The sequence below is a fragment of the Lepidothrix coronata genome, unplaced genomic scaffold, assembly GCF_001604755.1.
Source record: "Lepidothrix coronata isolate B3197 unplaced genomic scaffold, Lepidothrix_coronata-1.0 Scaffold123, whole genome shotgun sequence".
Lineage (NCBI taxonomy): Eukaryota > Metazoa > Chordata > Aves > Passeriformes > Pipridae > Lepidothrix > Lepidothrix coronata.
In genome coordinates, this window is record NW_016690303.1 from 653,825 (window position 1) to 681,510 (window position 27,686).

Here is a 27,686-nt window from a genome sequence, read left to right on the forward strand (position 1 = left end):
TGTGACTCAAAGCTTCTTGTGATAGCTGCTTCAAGACTATTTCAAAATATGGCGGCTAATTTTCTTGCAAAACTAAGGCTCTGGCTTAGGTAGGCCCAGGTACAAGATGATCTGGGATGTATGTGCAGTGTCTCCTAGCAAAAGATTTGGAAACTGTTCCAGTCCATTTGCCCAGTCACTGTAGATAAAACTGTGACTTACAAAATACAGCACCTTCCCATCAGACTGACCTCACTTATGGCATGTTTTGACCCATCCACTTTGACTTGACCTCTAGAGCCCAGACAGCTCAGGCATACTCTTGTCCTTCCAGCCCGGATCAGTCACAGACCACTAACCATAACTCCTCAATTTCTTGCATGCCTGTGTACTTCTTCTGTGAAGAAATCATGGAAGCCTAATCTGCAAGACTTGGAAGAGAAGGAAAAAAAGTTAATCTTTGTGCAAGGAAAAGCTTGCCAAGCTCAGAATAACAGCTCATTCTGGGAACTGGTCTAATGTTCTTATAATAGGTGGTAATTTTTTATTCCCGAGTTGGATAAGCTGGTAGGTAGCAATGTGAGCACACTGGCAGATGGTACTTGTGAGCTGATGCTGCTTGTCAGCCAGGCAAAGGCATATCACGAGTGCTGCTGTTTTGCAGCTGACAGGCAGCATCTCACATCCCTGGGTGCAGGAATCCCGTGAATATTAGTTACCAATTTTCCACAGGGCCTCCCCCACTGAGAACTCCTGGACTCCTGCAGAAAATGAAGCTGCTGCCCCTCCACAAAACCTCTGTAGAGGCTCGGTGCTTCAAGCTCTGCTCCAGGCGCGTGCAGCAGTTTGAATGTCTTCATCCAACTCATATCCTAAAGGTTCGTCCCGTCATCCGTCACCCACGGATCTACCCCTACCAGGAGCCACAGAAGACGAGAAATCCAAAGTCAGGGCTGTACTGCTGTAAGGCTTTGTGCTCCTTGACCCACCCCCCAACATGAGACCGCATTGTTTTGGTTTCCTCCCATCCTTCCCCCCCCTTTTATTCCGGCACACTCAGGTGACATTTTCCAACTGTTCCTCGCTGTTTGGACATTTACACCGCCTGGGATGCCGTGGTGGGACCCAGCCCTCACCGCACGGGCTAGGGCCGGCGTGAGAAGCCCGCAGGGAGACCCCCGGCCCCCGCCTCGCCCCGCCTGCGGGGGCACCGGCTACAGCCCCGATCCCCGCTCTGGCTCCCGGCGGCGGGGCGCGATACGTCCCTTCCCGGGAAGCGCTGCGATCCCACCGCCCGCGCCGGCGGGAGCGGGGCTTTCCCTTTCCCGATAAGCCCCTCCCGCTGCCCGCGCCTGACTCAGCCCCAGCCCCCCCCCGCACACGCCGCTTCCCGCCGCCGCCCGCGCCTGCTCCGGGAGGAAGAGGGGCGGCGGTGGCGGGCGGCCGAGCGGGACACGCCTTTCGCCCTCCCCGGCCCGGCCCCCCGGGCCCTGCCGCCCACCGCGGGCGCGGCGCAGCGCAGCGCGGCCGCCGCGGCCCCGCCATGAGCCGGAGGTAGCGGCGGCGGCGCCTTCTGCAGCCGCCGCCGCCCGCCCGCCCCGCCGCGGCGGCGGCCGGGCCCGCGATGCCGAACCAGAAGGGCGGCAAGGGCAAGAAGAACAAGCGCGCCAACAGCAGCGGCGACGAGCAGGAGAACGGGGCGGCGACGGGCGGCGGAGCCGCGGCGGCGGCGGGCGGCGGTGCCGCAGGTGGCGGAGCCGGAGCGGCGGCCGCGGGCGGCGGCGGCGGAGGGTGCGGCGGGGCAGGCGGATCGGCGGCCGCGGGCGGCGCGGCGCCCGGAGACGTCAAGAGCGGTGAGCGGCAGGGCCGGGCCCCGCGGCCTCCCGCGGTGGCGCAGGCGGCGGCGGGGACCCGGGGTGCGGCGCGGGGGGACCCGCGGAGCGGGGGCGCGCCCGGCGGGACGGGATGTGCGGGCGGGTGCCCGGGGCGGAGGGCGGGTGTCGCCCCCGGCCCTGCGCGGCTGCTGCCGGCGGGATCTCCCCGGAGCGCGCGGCGGGGCGGGGGCTGCGCGCCGGGGTGTCCCCGCCCGGTGTTCCTCCCGGCGGCCGTACTGAAAGCGGCCCCGCTGCGCCGTGGGCCGTAGCCTTGAGCGGCGGGGGCCGCCGGCCCGGGAGCGCGGTCCGCGGGCAGAGCGCATCCCCGGCGGGCGGGAGACGCGGCGCCTGCCGGCAGCGGCCGCGGCTCGTCGGATTCGGTGCTCAGTTGAAAAATCCCCGCTTTATTTCATCACGATTGAAAATGGAGTCCTGCCTTTCGGTCCGTTTCGTTTGCCGTTGTACAGCAGTTGGGTTTGTCAGGGTAACGTACTCACTTTTTCATCAACCATTTTATGGTGCTTTTGGTCGATGGGTTGAGTTTTGGTTCGGAGCAATTTTGGTAAGGTGTTTTTTTGCAGAAACTTGTGTTGCTATTCGTGTTTGTTTTACTGTGAAAGGATACGTCAGGCTAAAACTAAAGGCAGGCAAGGATTTTATTACACTTTTTGCTGAGCCAAAAAAACTCCACCTCTTAGGTCTGCTGCTAGGTTTACAAACTGTGGCATGGAGTCCCTACTCTTGACTTTTTTCCTTTCCCAAGTTGGATGTCAGCTTCTTACTCTTGATGCTTTACAAAAAGTGAGAGGGTAGCTACAATTGGTTCTATGCTTTGTGGTGGTAGTTTTGCCTTGGCTGCTTTCAGCCACAAAGGCAGTTTCAAGAGCCATAGTTTGGTTTTCAAGATGTCTGATTCCTGTGTATTATTTAATGGAAACTTTTCCTTGGAAATAGTAGCAATTAATTACGAATCACTTCAGCTTACAGGGTGTTTGCCAGACTGCTTTTGTAAGAGTATTACTTACTCCAGAGAATCATGGAGAAAGCTTAGAATTTCCTTTTTCGGTTTGTTTTGGTCTTTTTCTTTACTATTTGCTTTAAGTGAGTGAACAATGGGGGGAAAAAAGAAAAAGAAAGGTTACCAGGAGTTAGGGAATTTCTAGAGCATTTTTATCATAACTTCAGTATGGTGTCCAACGTTCACTTTGCAGGTGATGTCTCATACATGGCACCGTTGGCTTTCATTTAGGTGGGGAAAAGCAGTGTTTGGAAATTTTTTTGCTCAAGCACAAGTGGCAGCAGAGGTGCATTTCTGGTGTGGCTTTTTGCCTGTGGATAATGAGGTGGTGTTCCATGTGCAGATGCCCCAGAAGGTGATGCCACTGAACACTGGGTGGTGGTACACCTCTCTAGCTGGACAGGTTGTTAGTCTTCTTCAGCTGTGAGACTGTGTGTGCCAGGTGCCTGACTATCCTTCCTCTGTGCTGGCCAGCTTCCTCGGAAGTTGAGACTTGCCTGTTTGAGAGCTAACCTGAGGTGCTCCTTTATTCTCTCTCCCTGCTTCTGTATGACTTCAGTGTTCAGAAACATCCTTGACTATTTTGCCAAGACCCTCCCCTCCCCGTTTTTTCCCCCCTCACAGCAGATGTACAACATCAGCTTTGACATTTGCTGTAAGTGCCTGGTCAGCACACCTGATCCTTGCCTTGACATTGCATCTAGTCGTACCTTTCTTTTCAGATAATCATAAAGGCTGGAGGAGTAGATGTGGTTGCTAGCTTTATTTTACACTGGCTACTGCCCATCAGATAATCCTGAGCTGTAAGTTTCGTGAATTGTATTCTCACTGGTAAGTCCAAAGCTTTCAACAGTTTTGGTTCAGGAGATGAAAGGAGAAACTGTTCCTGACATGCTACAGAATTAGGAATCTGGCTCTCATATGCGAGGAAAAGATTAGATGATGATAATGGATTCCCTGAAGTCTTCAAAACCGATGAATCTGAAATGAAACTCTGTACTGTAGCCATGGCCTTGGAGACAACTAGCCCATTACTAGACTCAAGACATTTGTAAGAGGCTGTTCACTTTAGGGTTGCTTGATCACTAAGCAGTTTATGGAGGATGTGGCCTGCTGCAGTGAGTGGTGAGATTAATAGAGTTCTGTACACAGTCAAGCCTCACTTATTCATGGGAGACTATCTGGGTTGCGGATTAAGTGTGCTGGGTGCAGGGAAGCTCTTCATCGTGCTGCTTTTGGATTGTGCAGCTTCATGCTGTGACTCCTGCTACCCAGGTTCACTGGTGCTGTGGATCCCCAGGCTCATTCTTCTCTCCTGCATTGTCACCATATGCTGTTCTAGAGTAATTTGCATATGCCTGGTCTCATCGGTCTCCTACTCTATCTTTACCCTGGAAAAGCAAAGGATGGTCATAATAACATAACCTGTTTTCTTTCATTAATGTGACAAGACAGAAGTATGCAGAGATGAAAGCATCAGATTTAATAATTGAAAATGTCTGTGCAAACCTTGGCTTTGCATCATGGTGTCAGTATGACAGTCTAATTATGCAGTCACATCAGGACTCTGCTTCACTCACGAAGAAATAGTGATTCGGATATGGGTTTTTTTAAGTTTTCAGAGTTCATTCTATGTTCCATGTATTATTTCTGCCCCCACCCACGTGCCATAATGAAACAGAATTTTCTAATTTCGTCTGGCTTATCCGTGGAGCTTGACTAGTGGTGCTATGTAGTAGGGAACTGCTGTTACAGCACCCCTTTACGGTGGAAAGTTGTTCCCTTTTACTTTTTGATAAATTTTGGTTCAATCCCTGCACAATTTTCCCTCAAACTATCATTCAGTTTTTGGCATGATATCTGAGAAATACCAGCTTTTCCCTTACCCCAAGAGGGCATCTGTTTATGCTTTTTTGTTGTTGTTGTGATGTTTTAATTTTTACGTGTTCAGAAATCAAATTGTGCTCGAAGGGTTCTACAGTCGTACGTGGGAATCAGGAAGACAGAGAGCATAACCACTGACAGATGTGATGGCTTTTCTCCATCTTGCACTGTGATTTCTTAGCAGGTATTGGGATGATGCCTAGAAAGAGGATTCACATTTTGTGGCTGTGCCTTTCATTCCTCTCTCTTCAGTTAGACCAAGCAGGAAATCTGTATATAATAGAGTAATCTTTCTTGATGAAAGGAGTGGTCATTTTCTGCATTGAATGAGGCACAAGTTGTGGGAGAGAGAAGTGTGGGGTGTGGGTAGACTAGTTTAACAGTATCATAGTGTACAGAGAGACTGAGATGTGGTGTCACAGAAAGCCTCATTTCTTAGATTCCTTGTCTTTAGAGTGATTAAATAATGTTTCTAAAATGTTTTTAGTTTTCTTGATGGTTTTCTGGGTTACTTTTCATAACCAAACTGAAAAATCTGAGTGGTTATCATGTAACATTATGCCAGCAGCTGCATAGGATTGTGCAACCTCATTGACACCAGCATTCCTGATGGCAGTAGTTGGTTCCCTTTATCTGTAGACATAAAGAAGTGTAACATTTTGTGGATACTTTGCCCTGATCAGCAGAAGAGGACGATGATCGAGGGGGTTTACTTTCAGGTCTGAGGCTCTTGAGTAGCAAATTCCTATTCTGTTCCTGCCATGCTGAGGCTGGGCACTTCTACACCATCAGGTCCAGCTGTTTTATCCCTTTGTCCTCTGAACTTCTAGCTTTAGTCTCCACATGCTATTGTTTCTGACCCTAAAATTCTTTATTCTGTCCATTTTCTTTGACTGGTTTCCATTCTTGGTGTCCCTGTCCAGTAGACCCAGGTCCTCTTCCTCCACTTGGTGGTTGCTGTCTTAGCATCTTGCTGCTTCATCTCCTTGTCCTTGTCACTCTGGTCTCTCCAGCACTGGTGCTGTGAAGAGATGAAAGAAAGAAGCTGGCTCTCCCTACCTGTATTTTCCCCTTTAACATGGGGTTAAATAAAGCCAGCTTAATTAAATTCAATGAAAAAGCTGTTCCTGAATTGTTGTCTTAACAGTATACTGGCCACCCGTTTTAAGACCATAATTTTCCCCTTCTGGTATAGGTCAGCCCTTAAACTGCACAAGTGTCAGAGCTGGAAACTTGGTGGGCTGTCAGGTGGAGCAGCCAGCAGTCAGATTTGTGTCAGATTTGAACACTCTTTACCTAAGTTTCACAAATTTTTTAGACTTATGTACTTCCAAATAAAAATGCTAACGTAGAACAAGTGTACGAAGAAGGAAATCAGCACAACAGTGACTAATGTGTTGAAAACTGTGACTGGCCAGCAATTATGATTTACTAAAAAACAGAAATTATATCCTGGAGGTGGGATAGTTACAGAGGGCCAGAAAATTTGTCAGTGCAATGTTTAATTTAAAAACGTATTTTCAGAGCATGAATTGTAGTAATATTTAAGCCTGGATTAATATTTGCTGTCAAATGTTCCCTGCTGCATATAACATTCAGTTCCAGTTTGGCACTCTAATGATATTCAGTATTGGCACCTTCTGATTATTTAGCCTGAGGGAGTCCCATTGATATCAGTGAGGCCACCTGGAAAATTAAGTTTCTATTCTGTTGCAGTGACTACAGAATTTAATACCTATTAATTTACTAAAGGGAAATAATTTTGCTTCATAATTCCATTGCATTCGTCTAACTGCAGAAATCAATTGAATGCAAATTTTGCTGTCTCAATGCAAATCAGGCTTGAAAGGACTTTCATGTTAGTTTTAGAATTTTTAAAACTATGCAATTACATGCTTTGGTAGCAAATACAGTTCATGTTCTGCAAATCTTTGCAAATGGAATCATGTCTATGGTATTAATGAATAAAACAAATACTGTTCTTTCATGCAAGCACGTACACACCCATTTAAGGTTTTTTTTTAAAGTTATTTGCTATCAAAATGGTTATCAGTGACCTGACAGCATTCTCTGTTCATGTGATTAGTCATTGCTCAAGTGTAGCGCTTTCATGAGTAAGGGTTAGGCTTGATGTTTGTTCTGTTTCATACAAGGAAGTACAGTTTTTGAACTGATTCCTTTCTTTGTCTGTACTCATCCCATATCTTACTCCCAGTGATCTAACAGGTAGTGACAAAACGATTTCTAGTCCTTGGAGTCATTTGTAAGTTTTCTTCAGCCTCGCTTACAGCCTTGCATATTGAGACATCCTTTGAGATTAAAGTACTTTCATGACTGGCAGGCATCCATCCTTCTCTGCTTTTTTTCCTGCAGCGTGTGTGAGCGAAAAAAATGGAGGTAAACCTTGCATCCAGCTCAGAGTAAAATATTCTGCCAGGGGAGGTTTAGGTTGAATATTAGGAAAAAATTTTTACAGAGAGAGTAATCAGACATTGGAATGGGCTGCCCAGGGAGGTGGTAGATTCACCGTCCCTGGAGGTTTTTAAGATGAGACTGGATGTGGCACTTAGTGCCATGGTCTAGTAACCGTGGTGGTGTTGGATCAAGGGTTGGACTTGATGATCTTGGAGGTCTTTTCCAACCTGGTTGATTCTATGATTCTGTGATTACAGCTAATCTTCAAGGTGTATAAATTATAACAGCATTAGTAGGGCATGAGCTTTCTTTAACAGTTTTGGTAGAAATTCAAATAATTTCAAAGAGGCCTCTCGAAGCAGTAATCTAGTCACTGGACTGGGTAATTCCATTTTGAAAGCTTGTGGGATCTTGAGTGGAGCACTGGCATTTCCTGGTAGATTTTAGTGACATTTATCTTGAGAGCATTCACTTCAACCTTCATATCTTTGTCTCCGAATCTGTCAGTCCTCCTTCCCAGACTTGAGGGGGATGTTGCCGTTGTTCCTGTCTTGAATGCCTGCTGGGAGAGGAGGTAGCTTCTCTTAGAGCCTGGCTGTTTGAGTATGTCTGGCACTCTCAACCTCCACTTCTGTGCTACTGATACCCGTTTTGGGAGCAGTGTGCAGTTGAGGTTTCTGTGTACTGCACAGATGCCAAAGACAGTACATGACAGGGCTGAGAGCCAGCATAGCATTGTGAGGGAGACGTCTATGGGAACCTACAGCTCCTTGCTCAGGAGCTGCTGTCTTTCAGAGATGCTGGGTACTGCATCTCCTGTTTCCCACTGAGTTTCTACCAGCTTCTTTAGGCTTTAGCATGGGAAATTAAAGTACAGTCTGTCACACTGAAACTTGGGAAGGATAGCCCAATGACAAAAACATCCCCAGACTTGAAACTATAGGAGGTGCTGATACCACTTGATTCAACCTATTTTCTTTTCTCTTCTGCCTTCTTGTGCTTTTGGACTGGGTCTGGTGGCTAACTGGCTCTCAGTCTGGGTGAGTCCAGCCTGCTGCATTTACATCTGTACTTGGTATTAGGGTATCTACTGCATGCCACGGTTATCTCTTTATTCCCAGCATGAGTTGGAGTTTGCAGCTGAAAACTTACTAGGCAGGTGCATTAAAGTCTTGCTTTACTTATTAAAATGTCTGTTTCCTTAGGCACCAAGGTTAGTTCTCTATAACAGTTCAAGTTATTAAAAGATCTTGGAAGACTAAAATGAGAGGGTTTAGTGGTGGAAGTGCTCTTCTATGAGGATGATTCATGTGCAGACTAAGCAACAGCCAATGTTCAAAACACATTAAGGCCTACCAGGCTTGAGATAGTCACTAATCTCTGCATTCACCACAGTAGAGGTCACCAGAAAAATCCACCCAATGCTGAGGAGTGCAAGGAGTCTTCCTGGCTAGGGCATGATTGCATATGGGATGTAGAACCAGTTGTTGCCTGACCTCTTTAAACCAACTTGGAGTTCGCATGGGAGTATCAGGAGTGCATTGGCTTTAGTTGTCCTGGTACTGATACAGCTAGAGGCTTGGGTCTGTTCTCTTTGGTATGGTGAATTGGGGATATTTTCAGTTGAATTCAGGGTACTACAGCACAAGCCAGGGCAAGATTTCTCCTATGCAGAGAGGGCCTGCGCATCCTAAGCAAAAGCCAAAGCTGGTGATTGAGTTGTTGTCTGTATTTGGATGAAACATATTAAATGCAAAGAAGCTGGCTAAGTTGGCTAGATGATAACTGTGCAGGTTATGGTGACTTGTACAAGACCATGTGAATTCTCATATGATGGATTTCAGCAGTGTAGGCAGTTGGTCCAGCTTGGAGCACAGATGGCTGTGTAAACAAACTGCAGAATTATTGTGCAGATGTAAGTGCCTATCCTCCTTAGTTTGTACAGTTTTGTGCTTGACTTTCTGCCTTACTTTGGTGAGGTGATGGCTTAGCTGGGAGTGGGTGGTTGAATGAGAGCCTCAGGTAACTGACTTTGTATCACATGTTAGTTGCTGATTTCATAAACAGCCATTAGGTCAGGCTGTCCTGTAAGTTAGAAGGTGTTAATGTGGCAGGTATGAGTTAAGCCTTCATGATTTCCATGGCATCTTCCTACTGTTGTGTAGTTTCTAGGCTTCTTATTTTTTTATTGTGAAGAGATTCCCTTGGAGGCCAAGTGTGAAATTAGCATAAGTGAAGTGCATGGAGATAGTCCTGCCATCTGAATTCCCAGATGAATCAGAGTTTATCAGCTCCAAATTACCTGAAATCCTTTCTAGGGGAAGGTGATCACTTCATGTGACTGCTCACTTAATAGAATTAGTGACATCTTGCACAGGGGGTAAAGCATGTGAAGGAGCTGGGCTGCTTATGGCTTTGTTCTCCTTAAAACCCTTCTGAGCATAAATATTGATTGCGGCTTACCTGGTCCTTGAAGGTAGGATTGAACTCCAGATTGGCACCTCAGTGGCAGTATGTAGGTGCTTATGTGTATAAAGCTACCAGCCAGACCGCTTTTGTGATGAGGAGTTGTCTGGAGTCAGTGGCACTGTCTGTTGCTCTCTGAAAATGGAAGCCTCAGCTTCTCTTTCCAAGAATGTGTGAGGGAGTCTCATGACACAGAAGAAAGCCTGTGTTAAAGGTGGCTTGCCACGTACTGCTGTCTTGTTTTTTCCCTTTCCTCTTGACTGGAAGCTTTAATATTGATCAATTGGTAAAGATTGCTTAAGAAGTTTTGAAGACATATCACTTATCATCAGTGAATGTTACAAATATAAGCAGTGAGCTGAACTATTCTGAAAGACTTCTCTTACTGTTTGTTAGCTGTTGTTTGCTGTTGCTTCACTGAAGATCCAAGCCTGCCTTTTGGATCCACTTGGGAAATATTTTTTCTCATTCTATTCTTCTGCTACATTCAGGCTCTCAAGAAGGTGGCTGGTCATTTCTTTATTGCCATATGATTTGTACTGTTTAGCCAGTTATGGGTATGGCAATACCATTTTATCACATCTTGATAATCTTTTGAATATTAGATTGTATTCCAGGGTTCAACCAAGCAAACAATTAGTTCAAGTTTCTGTTTCTGTCTGTTTTGTTGTTGTTGTGGTGATTTATTTTCTATATTACAGCTGCATTACAGTATTAGCACAGTAGTATTGTGTGACTTCAGTTAAAATAAAGCTATGCTGCTGATGACAGTGGAAGTTCAGAAGATTCTTGCAGATGGTTGGTAGGGAGTAGCCTTCTGCGGGAATGACTCAGCTCTGGTTCACACTGGCAGAGTGAACAATTCCTAGTGTGTAGGGTTGTGAAGAGAGCAGTGTTCGTGGGAAAGCAGAGTAGAGGTTAAAGTGCTTGATTTGCAAAGTATGTGTCCCACAGAAAGCCCTCTGGCCTACGCAGTGTGCTGGCAAATAAAGTGTCCTTGGCATAGGTGATGAGATGGTAGAGTAACAGTAGACCAAGAGCAAGTCATAGTAAATGTCTTGCAACTGATCTGGTGCCAAGACCTTACCTTTTTTTTTTTTTGGATGATTACTTTTTCCAGACCCATAACAACCTCCTGTTGCCTGACAATTGTTTTAAGGTGACAGTAGGGCTACCTTTTCCAGCAGCCACCGCACTTCCCTCTCCTCTGCTCCCAGCCTCACATGTTTAACACCTCCCTTGAGCTTTACCAGCAATGGCAAGTCTGTGCAGTGAGCTGAAACCTGTGCTGACGAGTATGGGAAATAATTATGTGTTTCTGTCCACTGACTGAAAAACTCTGGTGCTTAACACAATAGATAATGTGGGAGCGTGGCGGGGGAAGAGCCAATTTTGCTTTAGGCATCTACACTGAGGACTTGGAACAAATGAGAGCAGTCACGAAACTGAAGCCATGGAATCATTACATTTGGCTTGCTGGATGCAACTTTGGTTTTATGATGGATGTGTAAACAGAAGTAAACAACATTCTCCTCAATTTACTTCACCGGGGGAAGTTCCTCAGGCAGCCGTTGTTCTGCTGCTTTGATTTGGGTCATGAAATGGGAAGGATGGTCTTCATATACCCCCTCTCTTTTTTATTAAAAGGTAGAAACCAGTTCATGTGGGCGTTTTTTTGTTGAAAGAGGTTTATCTCAGATGTCTGTTTCTGTTCCTGGCTTTTACTGATGTTTATAAACCTGAACAGAAAAGCTAAGAAAAAGCCAAACAACCCATTCCAGCTTCCTTGTAGTCTTCTGTCATGTCCTCGTTTTTGAAAGAAAAGTTAATTTTGTGGTAGTTCTGTCAAACATAAAACACAACCTTGTTTAAACAATGAGCTGTCTTTGCTCAAGTGTATGTTTGTGTGGAATATTGTATGTCACATCTGTTTTTGAAGAAATTTATGTACTGCTCCTTGCAACTATTCTCAGAATTACTGTTCCAAATCATTACTGAGGAATATGAGAAAACTTGTTTTGTTTTTTTTTTTATGTGGAAACATAACTTCTGGAAAGAAGCAGCACGTGCCTGTAGTTGCAACTTGACAGCCTACATTGAAGCTGTTCCACTACACAAAATTGTACTCTGTCTTGCTTTGTTCTCTTAGGCTGTGAAATGCATCTTGAAACTGAGAGGTAAATAGAAGTTCTTTTATCATTATTTTGGCATTCTTTTAGAAGGGGCAGCTGGAATAATGGATGCTGCTCTCATACCAGGTAATCTTTCATTTTTCCTGAAGTTCAGTTTCATAATTTTGGAAACCAGAAACCTGTTGAGCTGCTACTTGGAAGCAAATTATATTTAGGTGACAAACCAGCTTGAGGCTGCAGGTGTAGATGGGCAGTTTGGCCTTGTGAATTTCTATTTACTCCCCATTATCATCTCTCTTGACAGTAGTCATTGCACCACTACCATAAAATGTTAGAATGATGATGACTGACTTTTTGAAGAATATCTCAAAATACATTTTTAGTTAAGTACAAGGGCTTGATAACAAGAATTTTGAAAGTTTCGTCGTACTGTAATAAACGTTCTGTCTCATCTATAAAACGGTGATTAAATAGTCCAGCCCACTTTTGAGGATGTGAACTGATGGAAACAGGTCTTCACATTTGCTAAAAAGTGGCTCCCATACTGATCTGAATGCTGTCTCTTTTGCTCTTAAGTCATATCTGTTGCCGTGAACTGGGAAAGTTGCACAAAAATAGCTGTTTTCTGTTTCTCATTTATTCTTCATGCAGAAACATGTGGCATGGTTATGTTTGGCAGGAGACATGGATGGAGAGAGGTCTGCAAGGGATGTTCAGTCCTGTACAGTCTGTTTTGTACAGATAGACCTGCTGGAAATGGAAATGTTAGGCAGAACCAAATGTTGGCTTGAGGCTTCCGTATGCTTTTCAGGTAGTGGCGTTTTCTGCTTTCTTAAGTACAGGGATACTACAGAAGTGGTAGAATTTTCTACTGAGACAATTTTAATTAGCCATTCTGGGCTCTTCAGTTTCTCTTGTGGAAATACTGCTGTAGTTTAATCAAGGCCTTCTGCAAACCAGCAGACTTCATAATAGCAGATCTGTATCGGTGAAGGCAGGTGCTTTGACTGGCATGGCGCAAAACTGTGCTGTGGAGCATGGCAGCACGGCAGAGAGACCTGTTAGTTTTCTACCGAGTATTTCTTATGCTGCTAAAGTGATAGTAGTGAAGTGTCAGGGGAGTGCCCAGAAGAGCTGAGTAGAGACCAGCTTCTCCTCTTAGCAAGGATGGTTTCTAAAGTGATCTCAGTGCCACAGTTTAACAATTCACTGGTGTCTTTTCCATGGGGGAAGGCTTTTTCATTCTTGTGCTTTCTTCTGGCTGCTCTAGACCTGCTTTTGCTATGGTGATTAAGTGACCAGCCAATTCACACTGGGTAGATAGAAGATCAGGTGAGGTAATGTCTGAAGACTTAGTAATCATCTAGTTAACTTAAATGTTAAAGAAGACATCACTGTCCAAAACTTGAAGCTTTTTTTTGTTCATAGTTATGCTGTATGGGAAGTTCCTCAGATAATCTGACATCTGTAAGTTCTCAAGAAGCTGGAAAAGATCTCATTCCACATTATACTTCCATTGACCAACTAGGAAAAGGGAAAAAAAATATGTTGAAAGTTGCCCTTACATTAGCCTCTAGACACCCAGTACATGATCATAATGAATAATTGTGAACGTGTTCTGTGGAAATCATGGGCTGTAGTAATTTTTTTTGTATTTCAGTCACTTATTAATTTCATTTTTTTACCACTTAGTGAAAAGTCTGTAAACTTCTCAGGGGGCTAGAGATCATATGTTTTTGTGTACAAAACAAAAAATATGTTCAAAGGCTAATCAAGAAAACACTTTTTTTAGTCAGTTAACTATGCCAGTATGGATGAACAAGTGTAGGGTCTTCATTCAGTTCTAGACTTCTCTGTATAGTAACTTTCTCAGCTGGCAGCCATAATTATACCTGCAGTTGTTAGAACATTTACTATCCGAAACATGGGGAGAGTACAAGTGAATTTTTGGCATGTTCTTCCTTTCCTGCCTCCTTGCGGTGGTGGTAAGGAACATGTATCAAAATAGATGAATACAGGAAATGCGTAAATGAGAATTGTTCATGTTAGTACCTCTGGTATAGAAGGAACCTCTGAAAAGTCCCTCGGGAAAGCCTCTCTCGTCTATGTTCTCTCCAATTTGGTAATGTGTTTTTAATGACTGAACATATCCATATTTTGAAATGAAATAGGCTTTTTCTGCTTTAAAAGACAGTTTTTGGCAATGTGCTTTGCTTGCAGTTTGTAGGTGAGTCCTTGAAGGAAAAGTGTTGCAGAAAATTCTCCGTGCAATTGGTCCACTTCTGGCATTAGAAACAGAGGCCAAGAAATGAGGTGTAGGATGTGGCATCTTCCAGGGAGTGGCTCAGGAGAGGTTTTTTTGTGCTATCTGTGCCTGTTTCTTCTGTGTAAATAAATAAGTCTTAAGAGATACAGTAATCTTGAATTTACTGAAGGTAACCTTGAAGATTTTTTTTGTTTATAGCATTTTACAAAAACTTGTTGGGAAGGAGCAAAACACCTAGTGTGGTAAAGATCCCTTGTAAAACATCACGTGTATTGCTGCTGGAGGACAGGTGATGATGGGTAGTGTGTCTGTTACTTAGAGTCTGAGTAAAAGTAAACATAGCAGTGTAAAACCTATTATTCCACTTCAAATTACATTGTATTATTTATGCTAGCAGTGATAAGAATGGGATTAAAAACAGTGCAACCAAGTGATGGTTTTTTTCCCTGCTTATCAGATAGAAATTTAAGGTCCTAAGGAAAAAAAACCTGGATCATGACAGTCTCTCTCAACAAGGCTCTGTGTACCTCTGCTGTAGATCTTGGAACTCTAGCTGAGGCAGGGAAACAGCAGGGAGCTGTGCTGTGTTGTGTACATGGGGTGAGGCAGCACTTGACCATGGAGTACCCTGAAGGAGTCTACTAGTATTTGAATGCAGCCATACAGAGGTTAAAAGGCAGCCTGACAGCCATGTTGGATCAGTATCTTCTTTCTGTCTCTCGATCCAGCGTTTCCTCCAACTGCCAAAGAATTTATTGAGCTGTGTGGTGCTACCCTGAGTTGGTCTAGTGATTACTTTAATGGTCAGGGCATCTTTGCCTCTATAGGTCGCAGGAGTCAGAAACCACATTTGCAATCTGGCAATATATTCTGTCACATTTGATTCTCCCCAGATCAAACAATTTGTATGCTACCACAATAACCTTTGTACCTTATATATGTTTGCTACTGTAGAGTATTATAAATGGATAAATGAATACCAGTTTATACCACAGTCGGATATGATGGATTCCATTCCCTTATGGCTCCCTGTACTGTCTCAAATTATTTATCTAAATCTGCCCCATCCTCTCTGAAATCAGCTTCTGAAGGTGGTTCAGGGGTGCCTTCAGGAACTAAATTCCAGACAGCCGTAGTGGCTTTTCCTGATGCAGTAGTTGTGGCTAAGAAATCCTGAATCAGGTCAGCAAAGTTACTTGTAATGACCACGTGTAAGTGATGAGATTACCTTTTCCAAGTATGGATCTAAAGTTTTTTTAGCAAATTGTAATAAATCATAAATTTCTAGAAAGAAATCAGAAGTCATGAATATTTGCTAAAGCTTGTTTTACTACGGGATTCATAAGAAGAGGATCATTACAAGTGGAGGAATTAGGAAGACAGAAATACAGAGAAGAAATATTTGTAATACTTGAATAAGCATCTAAAAAGTTCATACAGAAACTCCAATAGAATATTTCTGGCCCCTTTTGTGCCTCCCAGCTGCAACAGAGCAGCCAGCAATGGGAGTCATATGTAGTCCCGGGTACTTTGAAGGACCAGAAAACGTCATGAGTCAATAAATGCAGAACATATTTTTGTAGAATATTTTTTGTGTAAAAGCTGACTTTGTTGCCAGGAGATGATTGAAGTAAACTGTTGTTTGCTCAATGGTATAGCAAAAGCTTCTACTTTGATGATAAAAGACCATGTGGCATTTGTTTTTTTTAACCTGTTGGTGCTGCAGAAGTGTTTGGTTTGTGAAATTTAGCTATCCAGGACGTCAGTGGTGATGACATAGTCTGTATTTGCCTAAGCAATGTAATGAAGGCCCTGCTTTCTGTACTAGGAATATAAGCTGTTTGTCTTGCTTTTCAAAGTAGTCTGCTTCCTCCTCTCCCTAGCTGTTGTCTCTTGCTCAGTCCCAAAGAAAAGATCAATTCCTGCCTCTCCCTGTGAATTGTGAAGCTGGGCTGTATTGCTTACTTGTTTTTCAAACAGTGTTCTCTCCATGTGGCCTCTCAGGCTTCAAAGCAACCCTCCAGAAACATTCACAAAGCTTTCTGCTTGCTTCTTAAGGTCTTGAAACAGTATCTGCAAACGCTTGAGGAGGGCTAATGCTTGTGAGGTGTTTTGGTTTTGAATACTAAACACACTATGATGTTGTTTTGTTTCTTTATTCCTGCATTTCCATATCTCCTTTCACATGCTTAACTCTTTTTGGAAAATACTGCCTTTTGCACTGACTCAGAGGTAGTGCTTGTGGCCCCTCAGTAATATGGGCCATAAGAGCTTGTGTGTTTGTCATGGTGTTTAAAAAAGTATTGCAATAAATAGACCATTAAGTTATTAATGTATCTGTTTTATCTTCCACAGAAGCTCCTTGTGCTACTCCACTGATCTGTAGCTTTGGAAGGCCGGTGGACCTGGAGAAGGATGACTACCAGAAGGTTATATGCAACAATGAGCATTGTCCTTACAGCACTTGGATGCACCTTCAGTGCTTCTACGAGTGGGAAAGCAGCATCCTCGTCCAGTTCAATTGCATTGGCAGAGCCAGGAGCTGGAACGAAAAGCAGTGTCGCCAAAACATGTGGACCAAAAAGGGATATGACCTGGCTTTTCGCTTTTGCTCCTGTCGGTGTGGGCAGGGTCATTTAAAGAAGGACACTGACTGGTACCAGGTGAAGCGAATGCAGGATGATAAGAAGAAGAAATCAGTGTTGGAGAAGAGTACGGGAAGGTCCATGGCAGAGTCAACAGAGGAGGCCAAAAAGGGCAGGCCGGCCAACAAGCCCCAGAAAGGCTTGAGTAATGACCTCCAGCGAAGGCACTCGATGGACAGGCAGAACTCCCAAGAGAAGGGTGTGATGGGTGGCAGCTACGCAGTTCGTTCACCTTGTGTCTCTCCTGGCCAGTCCCCGCCCACTGGCTACTCTATTCTTGCCCCCACACACTTCAGCGGGCCTCGTTCCTCGCGATACTTGGGAGAGTTTTTGAAGAACGCCATTCACCTGGAGCCTCATAAGAAGAACATGGCTGGTGGGGGCATGTTCAGGAATGCACATTTTGATTATGGGGCAGCTGGCTTGCAAGCACATAGGTCAGGACACTTCGATGCTCCTGTGCAGTTTTTGAGAAGGCTCGATCTATCTGAGCTGCTCACTCACATTCCCAGGCATAAATTGAATACTTTCCATGTGCGGATGGAAGACGATGCCCAGGTGGGCCAAGGGGAGGACCTTCGGAAGTTCATCCTTGCTGCTCTCAGTGCCAGCCACAGGAACGTTGTAAACTGTGCTCTATGCCACAGGGCGCTGCCAGTGTTTGAACAGTTTCCGCTGGTGGATGGGACCCTATTCCTTAGCCCATCAAGACATGATGAGATTGAATATGATGTTCCCTGTCACCTTCAAGGTACAGGTTGTCTGTCAGTCACGCTAGGTTTCATTAAATTATGGAACTGCCTTCTGTGCCCTGTCCCCCTCCATTATAGATTTTCATCCCTATTCTGCATTTTTAAGGAGTTCAGTAAAACCTAAAGTAATGTCCAAAGTACTCGCGTGGATCAAATTGAAACACTTAGAAGGAATTACAAAAAGCAAATACTCTGTAGGATCTGTAGGAACGTCCATGCCTTGTGTTTGTGTTTACAACTAAAAGATTTCTTATCTGATTTCTAGGTAGACCATGGGAATGTTTTCCAGCCAATCTGTTTTGCATGCTCCTTTATCTGTCGTGAACTTTACTCCAAGATACCCATCAACCTTTCAATTTTAAAAGTGCAGTGCTGTAGCATGGGTGAAAGTTGTATTTGTACCACTGATGAGGGTGAGGTGCCTCTCATTTGCTTTCAGACCAGAGAATATCAGTTTTGTTTTGTAGCAAACTGTTATTTTTTTCGTATGGAAAAGACTATAGTCTGACCTATGTTAACACTGGCCTGGAGAGGTTGGACATAGTAAAGGTAAGCTTTTAATATGGTGGGTTGAAGCAGCAGTGTAGTAGTGAGGGTTTTAGACTTATTTCCAAACTCCCACCTGTTTGAACTGTGTCCTCATCATGTCCCAGCTCTGAGATGAGACCAAGGCATGTGTTTTTTTTCTCCTAGAGAAACAAATGAATGTGGGCTAGCATGAGCTTCAGCTCTTCCTGAAGGCTCGAACTAAGTGATCAGGTGGTATACAGCTAGACATGCCTGTCCTGCAGCCTACTGGCAGACAGCATGGCTAAAATAAGTCAGAGTATTCATAGTTTGGAGTTCAGAAGCATAGAATTATATGTTGAAAAGTGTGTTGGTAAGTGATTAACAAAAGGTATTTTAACATTGAAGTTTCTCACCTTTTAATAAAATTTTTTGTATCCCATGCACTGTCATAATATATGTTACGTAACATTCCTTTGCTCAACAAACTTTGTATTTTATTTCTTTCCTTTCCTTAAATCACTGTGCACTAAATCGCTAAACTGTATTCATGCTGACATTATTGTTTCTGTCTTGACTAATATAGTTCAAGGAGAAAAAACAATAGGCAAATATACATGCTAAAAAAGTTCCAGGATAAACAGAATATACGTATATGAGATAACAACGCTTATTTGCTTTGGTGGGGAGTCAAGCACAAGGTGCTTGTCATTTTATCAGTACTAATAGCTGGTTTAGTAATAATGTAACTCATCATTTGTTAATGTTTGCCACTAAGAATGAAACTCTGTGAAATTTTACTTTTTGTAATTAATTACTTCTTAACTGTTGGATGATATATCTGAAAAACCTGCTCAGACAAGTTGCTGTGAATAATTAATTGTTAAAATTTTTACCTCCTTGTCCTGGGTAAAATGGTTTATTGTCAGAAGTGCGCTTTGAAATGAAATTTTTAAGCTGTAAGGTGCTGTTCCAGACTGTTATTTTCTTTTAAGTACATCAAATTACTTCTTTTATTTCAGGTGGGTTTAAGATACCAGGTACCTTGTTTCCTTTATAACAAGGATCCTGAAAATTAAGTGATAGGGAAATGTAGTATCTTAATGTGCAGAAACAGTGCATGACCTCAGATGGGGAAAGTTATGTATATTCTGGCACAACCCAACTTCTGTGTGTGGAATTATTTGAACATCACCAATGTCAAGTGCTTGCTTTAGGAACAGAGTTTATTATATTTGCGCTTTAGTCTCATTGCATCACGTTTTCTAAAGCCAAATATGCCAGTGTGGAATAACTCAATTTTTACCAGCTCATACTAGCATGTTTACTTAGTATATATATTTTAAGGAGAGTCTATTTTTTCTTCTTGTTTTTCTAAAGTAGTTGGCTTAAAAAACCAAAACAAGCTAAAACCCAAACTATTAATTTCAGAAATGTCTGATATAGACTAACCATAAATTATTAATATTTTGTTCCCACATATCTAGAAGAGATACAGGATGTGTGTCTGTTAAATTACAGTTTGTGATGTGTTCTGTACTTTGATGCTAAAAAGCACAAATTGCAATCCAAAATGAACACATATTATACACAGTCCTGTTATGTTGCTGATCTGTAACTGCAGTACTGCTTAGCTTTGTATTTTCTAGCAGTGCAAAATATGGTATGTTACAGAATTAGTACTCTATGTCAGCCCACTTCTAATAACCAACTATTAAACTACTAATCGCACCTGTAGCAAATGTGGATAGAGCCTTCCCAAATCTTCGTTCGCGAAGCCTAGCCATGAGAAACTACTAAACAATTTAGTCATTACAAATCAGGCATAATCTGTGTGCCAGATCTTTGTAATTTGTGTAGGGTTTTTTTGTTTTTTGTGAAATTTGATCTCAGATTTTGCATTGGTGATTTTAATCACATGTATGTAGTGAAAATATTTGATTTCCAAGTCTGAAACACTTGATTTTTTGAAAATAAATACAACTCAGGCTTTGAAAGTCATTGTGCATACAGAGCCTAAAGTCATGATAGAGCTCAATATATTCATAGTTCATGGCATGTTAAACTCTGTATGTGTAATACGTAATGTTTTTAAATATTCTTAATGAACGGTCAGAAGAAAAGACATGAAAAAAATGACTCTTTTAACTGTTGCTTTTTCTATGGGGATTATTAGATCCTTAGTTCCCTCTTTGCTGGAAGATTCTGGCAAGTTGTGAAATGAATCTGTACCAAGTTTGCTAATAAACTTCAGCACTTCACTTCTTCTGTCAGGTGGGGATGAAGCTAGGGCAAAATCCTGGTTTTGGAAACACAGCAGCTGATCTTACAGCTTAACCTGGCATCTGTTCTTGGAGGTTTAGCAACTCCTTTTAGAAAATATTTTGCTAAGTTCTACCAGCAAATGATGGAAGGGAGAGTGGGCAGGGTGATGACTAATTCCTGAGTTCTGCATGCATGGAAAATAGCTTTAGTCAATAGATTTAGTCAAATCCTATGTATTTCCCATAGAGAAGCTTTTTATACTTTTATCATTCATCCTTTATAAAGGAAAAAAAAAAAAAAAGGTGTGATTTGTGTCACTAAAGATCAGATAGCACATTGCAGAAAATGTGTCTGTTTTAATCTTCTGATTTATCTCATGAAGATATGTCTTTCCTGTCCACAGGAAGGCTTATGCACCTCTATGCTGTTTGTGTAGACTGCTTAGAAGGGGTTCACAAAATTATCTGCATCAAGTGCAAGTCCCGATGGGATGGAAGCTGGCATCAGCTGGGAACTATGTATACCTACGATATTCTGGCAGCATCTCCCTGTTGTCAGGTTAGTACTATACATAAATAAGACTCTAAGGTGAAATTGCTGCTGATGATAAAGTCAAGGTTTGTGTATCTCTTCTCCCTTTCCTCCTTCCATCCTTCTTTTGCAGTCTCTACCTATGAGTGGAATACAAGAAAGCTGGCTGGGTCCCTGTCCCTTTGTCTTAAGAGGTACAACAGCCTATAGCTAGACAAAAGGCATTGCAATGGTCAATGGTTAATACTTTTGGTTTTAAATAAGCCCCCTTAAATGCATTTGCTATGAAATCCAGTGCCGCATCACTAGCATCAGATATAATCCACATTTTCAGCAGCTGTTTCATGTTTTCAGATTTTTTTAGTTCATAAATCATGTTTTATCATAATTGTAGCAAAAAAGCTCCAAGGGAACAGAAAGGTCTAAAGTGTCTTTATGCTTGGAGATTACTCAGCTCTCCTTAATCTTTGCCGTGACTGATTCTGGTGATGGTGCTTCATCCACCACAGCCTGAAGCAACGTAGTTTTTATTAAATGCTCACCTAATCTATAACCTTGAGTGAGAAAGATCCAAGGCTTGGGGCTACTCCAGAGTAGACATGTGCCCAAGACAGCAGGTTAGTTAGCATTCAAGAGAATTGTCTTTGTGATGGACAGAGCATTTCTGCTGTGCAGGTAGGGGTAGTCAGCTGCAAAAAAAGCATTTGTCTGGGAATGATCTCAGTGGTCCGCTCCAGATGCTCTGACACAGAGGTGTTGTTGGTAGGTTAGGACAGGAGCCTCGCAGAGATGCACGTGTTCAAACTGCGCTCACTTCGTGGTGATGTGCGTACTTAAGAGCAATCTAAAATACCGTTTTGTCAATATGAAAAATGGCAATTTATTTTAAATCTAACATATTTACGAAAATGCATTGCTGTAAAGACAAGTGGTGTTTCTGCTGCTAGTTAAGATGACATTGATAGCAGTTATAACTACAGCCAGATACACTGCCTCCAAATTTAGTGTTTCTTGAAAATGTAACTTTAAAAACTAGGGACTTTTAAAGATAAAACACTGATGCTGACTTACTATCTTTGTAAAAGGTAGCAACTTTAAATCTGAATTGCTTCTGTAGAATGTATAATACAAGAATTAAGAGCTCATTAAGACCCTTAATTACATGATTAATGGACAGTGTGACAGTACATGGTTCAGAACTGATTATAAAGTCATTAACTGCAGTGACTGTAGTTGCCAGATAATACACATTATTGTTTCAGCATGATTGTTACAGGTGATTCCATGCATACAGAGGAATGACATTTAAATATGGTATATGACTTAACTCCAAATTGCCTTGCTGATTTTATTTTGAATAATTTCATGCCTTATTTCAAAATATTTAATTCTACACCACAAATTTACATGAAGGATAAAGCCTCTGTCAGGTTACTAACACTTAACTGATGTGCTGGACAGTAGCAATGGAGAAAACACTTTGGTTAAGAAATTAATAAAAATACATAATCTAATAGATTGTATTTCTTAGAATTTCTGCTTTTCAAGCAGAACAGATGGCTGTGAAGCTGTTGATTAGTTTCTTTTTGAGTCTGGTCTCAACAGGAATAGTACTTTAATAATTTCCTCCTCTCCTCATCCAGGAAAATCCCTTAAATCAAGGTGGCCATAGACAATACTTTTTTGTTCTTTTCAGTGAAGAGCTGAAGCTTTCATTAGCGTATTGGGCTGTGAGGTTAAGCTACAGTACAGCTCAGACCCTTGCTCTTTAGCTACCTTTACTCTTAAACTCCTTTACAATCCCTTCTGCTTCTTCTGAAAGACCTGCTGAGCTTTCATGCTGCCTGTTGCTTTCTTTACATCAGATGGGCTGTATTTCTCAGCTAGATTCCTTCTGAAGACTCACTTTTTTGTAACAGCTGAATATTAACGGCTCTGTCTGTCCTCACCTTTGACCTTTAATTTCTCATATCCACCAGTTAATGTTGCTTTTTTCTCAGTTGATTTTGTAGAATAGTTTGTGTGCTTGAAGTGATGTTTAGTTTGTGTATCCTGATAAGTATTACAAATGGTTAAATAGCTACTTAAGGTGACAACAATATCATGTTGTGCTGATAAAGTAGATTGAGTTATAAATTTGTTAAGCCAAAGGATTAAAATGCTGATATATTTCACGGACAGATGATGTTCAAGTGTCAGCTGAAATGGTTGAATTGCGTGGCACAAATTTAAAATTTCTCTCTGTGCTTTGGGACTTCATTAATAATTTATTGAGACAAGCACTTCTTGTGCTGGAGATCGAGGAATTGGTTCAGAGATTAGGCAAAACAAAACAATAATTTGTGTAGATAAACCTTGAAATTCTCTGCCTCTCGTCAGTCAGAATGGGACTTGACCTACTCTCCAGAATTTGGTGGTGATATTTAATGTGAAATATATGGTGCATACCTGTGAGTTACCAGTCCAGGTGAGGAATGTCCTTGCTAGCAGATCCCATTACTGCCAATTTCCTGACTGACCCATTCTCCTGATGGGGAGGGCAAGGGGCTGCCTCTGGCGGCTTCGTTTTCCAGAGGTGAGTTTGGTTGTTTAAAAAGTGTTTTTTGTTTGTTTGTTGTTTACAGGCTCGACTGAACTGTAAGCACTGTGGGAAGCCAGTAATAGATGTACGGATTGGCATGCAGTATTTTTCTGAATACAGCAATGTCCAGCAGTGTCCTCACTGTGGAAATCTAGACTACCACTTCGTGAAGCCATTTTCTTCATTTAAAGTTTTGGAGGCTTATTGACGAAAGCTTTGCTTTAGTAATAGCTATTTTATGGGTATTTCAACTTTATTACATATCTTTTTATAGGATTCATTCTGTGATGAAATTTAGTTTCTTTTCTAACTGAAAGAGCAGCTTCTTTGTCAGTGTACATATTAATATGTATATATATATATATATGTTGTTAAAACCAGAATCCTCCTGACATGATATCTGTGAAGGTTGGAGGCAAGCCAATTTAATGGCCTTTGAATATACCCCAAGTATGGGGTAAAGATCAGCTAAAAATGATTTGGGTTTATTTTTTTGTATAATTGTAATACAGTTTATAGCAAGGGTATGGGGAGACATACAGGACAGAGAAATATGTCCAGTTGAAAAATGGGTAGTTGTGTAGGGTCGTTCCTCCAGCTTGGTGAAAATGGGAAATCCTTGGAAAGAAATGGTTCTGTTAGTGCTGAATTCATTCAGCCTTTTAATCGGTCCTCACAGGCGCCGGAGCTGGCTTTATGCTGCTAGTCCTGCCAGTCCCCTCAGCAGGCTTTCTTTCAGATTTCCCAAAACAGGAGTAAACTAGGGTATCATGACAAGTGAATGTAAATTATGCCAGCAGATGCAATCTTGAATGAGGTTTTTTGTTTTGGCATAGCATCTTCCTGCTATGTGTGTTTGATGTGCATTGCCCTCATGGCAATAGTGCTGCTTCCAACGGGGCTGTCATGTGCCCAGCTGGGTCATCTGCTCATACCAAAACAAGCTGGAGATCTTAAAATGCTTTATTTAAAGGTATTTCTTCACAGACATATTAGAGAAGGAATTGGCTGAGCTGAGTGGGTATGTGTTTGTACGTGCCTGCTGGGGCTGAGGCTTTGCTGCCTGCTCTAGACTGGTGTGACTGATGTGGAAGGGGAACCATGAAGTGGGATCTTGGACCCTCAGATCTGTAAGAGCTGAGAGGTACTGAGTACAAAACATGACATCACTTTTTAAAACAATTAATTGCTGCATCTTCATATTTCAGAATTGTGTTCAGTTTAGGATCTAAAAACATGGAGACATTTTAAGAAAGCAAACTTAGCATATTTACTTTCTACATGCCTCTGTGCTGTACATAACAGACTGCATTAGGCAGTGAATTCGTATCAGAGAGTTTGGCCCTGTAGACTCTGCAGTTGTTGTTTCTTGATTCCCATTTCTCCTTTGCTTAAATAAATTTTTTTAAAATAGGTCATTATTCTTTTGCTTGGTTTCTCAAATCAGTTGAGACTTACAGGAGGTTTGGTTTTTTTTGCTTTTCTCTGTAGTGTATTTATGGAGTGTTTGTCCACGTGAGAAGTATGGGGGTTGTTTCTGTTTACGAGATGGGATTTTTTTTTCTTAAGTTTTTTTGTTTTCCAAATTAGAATCTTTTTAGAGAATGTATCTGTCAAAATCACGGTCTTGAAAATGGCCCTGATACTCTGCCACACTGGGAAAGAAACAAAAAAGTCAGAGGCCAAGAAAGTGTTTTTCCCATATTGGACTGGGAATTATGCTTTCTGCTAAGTTAAGAAATGGACATGCACATAAAACTCAAGCTGAATACCCATATTTCTTTGTGTGTAAAAATGCCAAGTTCACGGTTTTATTTCCTGGCTGTCTTCACTGCAGAATTAGGTTGTTTTAGCATTAGCTACTCTTTGAGTAATACTCAAGTTGCACAGAGGGTTTACGTGGGCACAAGTGACTTACTGCTAACTTGAGTGGTAATGTCCTTAAAAGCCACCCAGCTCATGTGATCCATTGCTAGTCTAAACAGCAGTGTTAGCAGGCTGTGGTAGCCTTCTTCACTGGTGCTCTTCTCCTTCAGTCCTCGCTCCTGAGCTTGGTTTTGGGTCTGCAGCACATCCTTGGGTTTTGTTCAGTTGTCCCCTGTTTCCTCTTCAAGGAGAATTATGGGAAGGACTTTGAGAGACTTCTAACACTGTCCCATGGCTACCACAACGTTACACCAAGCCCAGTTGCAGTGGGACCAGCACTGTAAAAATTGTTCATAGGAGCAGGAGCTGGCCTGGGCATACCTGGGCTGGAAGAAGGTTTCTAGGAGATAAAACCTAATTAGCTGTGCAGTGTAGACTTCCCTTATGGAGGGCAATGAAATTATAATTTGGATTAACTCCTTGGGAAGGATGAGCCCTTCAGCTTTGATGGTGCACTGAGCAGGCTCATGGAGTTAGGGTGGCTAACAAGCTTGGAGTTGCATTTACTGGCAGTACCATGAGAACCACACCAGACAGACAATGGCTAGACTGCCCCAGCAGCCTGAAATCATGCAGCAAAGACAAAGCTCCTGTAATGAGAAACGTTAAAGGATACATTTCTTCCTCTAGTGTTCGGTCTTGAGTGCCAGTCACACATGCCAGGAATCTAGGGTGTTACTTCCCACATAGACTAATGGCATTGTGTGCCCACTTTTTCGTGCACTGATGAGGAGAGGTGTCACTGTACAATGCACATGGTAGGGGAGAAGTGGTATCTGGAGTCCTGGATGCTTGTTCACTTGCTTCCCCTAGAGTAGCTTAATTTATAATTCTGTTCTTTAAGTTCTTAGATGTCTCTCTAAACATATGTGTGACAATCAAGAATGAGTAGATGTGGAGGAAAAGGAATTTGGCCAGCTTTAAAAACACAAGTGTATAGGAGATTGTACAGTATATCCAAGTCAAAAGTAGGAATGGAGCAGACTGAGAAAATGGGAAGGGAGAAGTGTATTTAAAGTCTTAGCAGTGACAAGGATTTACATACAAATCTATCCAAGAAAACAGTTTAGTTCTCCATCAGCTTTTCCTTTTAATTCTGTTGTTAAGTGAGTCTTACCTGCTGCTTGAGGAAATGCCTATTTTCTTGCAAAACACTCTCAACTGGAGGCTAGCAGCACACGTAGCACTGTAAAAATGATCCTTGATGGAAACCATCTGAGCTACAGAAAGATTCCTCTGAACTTTCACTCCAAAGTAAATTGTCCCTAATTTGTAGAGGCTTTCCCTGCTTCTTGCTGGTGCTGAAACCTGTTCTTGGGTTACTGCAAAATGCAGTATTTTTTGTAACTGCAGATTACAGTCAAGGAGTCAGCCCCTGCCTCTGGCCATGAGAGTTTTGTAGAAGGGCAAATGTAACTTCTTTGGGACATAATGGCTACTTTGGAGGTTAAACTAGACCACAATTGGCTTTGCTTTCTGTCTTGACAAGCATTGGAAGTAGTTATGAGCTTATAAATGTGTCAAAAGGGAAATTACTTCCCTAGCTAGGGAGCTGCTTGCTTTGCTTGTTCGGCTAAAGTTTATTCTTCATTACCTTTCATTTTTCTGGTGCTGTGTGGTTTTTTTTAAGCTGGCCCGTGGTCAGATTAAATTTGCCTGAAATATGTTTTGTAAACGAGAATACAGTCCAAACCTCCAAACCTCTGGATTTGGAGGTTCATTCTACTCTCCTTAAGTGCACGTTACTCCTTGTGATAGTAATAGGAGTTGCATGTGCAAATGCTTTTCTTTCCAGTAGTTAACTCTCCTTTCCATAGGAGAGGCTTGCATTTAGATAGATTTCATATTTTGGATGTGTAAAAATGATTTCATCCATCAGTAGGATGTTTCCAAGTAAATTCTGATGACCATAACTAACCAAATGGACATCTTTTACATGCTGATGTGTAATTTGACATCTACCAAGGTGAACAGCCTAAAATTGTTGTTCCATCTAATGCTGCGGAGTCATTAAAACTACAGTGTTCTGTAGCCAGCCCATAGACTATCTAGTCTATTTGCATTAACATCTCCAGTAGTGAGCAGTGTATTCATGAGTTTAATTGGGAAAATAGGGAATATTCCTACAAGGGAGGCATCTAACCCAATTTCTTTCTTTTTTCCCTTTTTTCCCCCCATGTACTCTTCGCTTTGCTGTAACAGGTAACCAAGGACAAACATGTTGTAAGGCCACTGGTGAGAAAACCCCTCGAAAATATACTTGTCCAAAAGGTTCCTTGTTGAGACATTCTTGGATTGCACTTTTGCAGATGGAAGAATATGTACATAGCAAATGAATGTTGATGAAACTAAAATAATTGGTTATGATATCAATTACATGTGTTGTTAGAGAATATTTTGTTGTGGCTTCTCTGTATTAAAAAGTAATAAATACCAGACAGCTAA

The 27,686-nt window shown here is 42.3% G+C and overlaps 1 protein-coding gene across 3 annotated transcripts; it reads left to right on the forward strand.

The window, feature by feature from the left end:
- Positions 1–1,581: 1,581 nt before the first annotated feature.
- HECA (hdc homolog, cell cycle regulator) lies at positions 1,582–27,686 on the forward strand. Of its 3 annotated transcripts, none has more exons than XM_017825905.1 (5): positions 1,582–1,832; positions 16,390–17,430; positions 20,607–20,761; positions 23,359–23,557; positions 27,444–27,686. In XM_017825905.1, the coding sequence occupies exons 1-4, from the start codon at positions 1,604–1,606 to the stop codon at positions 23,521–23,523; spliced, it is 1,590 nt and encodes a 529-aa protein (XP_017681394.1). In that variant the 5' UTR covers positions 1,582–1,603; the 3' UTR covers positions 23,524–23,557; positions 27,444–27,686. The 3 variants fall into 3 exon arrangements, with proteins under 3 accessions (XP_017681394.1, XP_017681395.1, XP_017681392.1); XM_017825906.1 differs by having other exon boundaries at positions 23,359–23,400; XM_017825903.1 differs by having other exon boundaries at positions 23,359–27,686.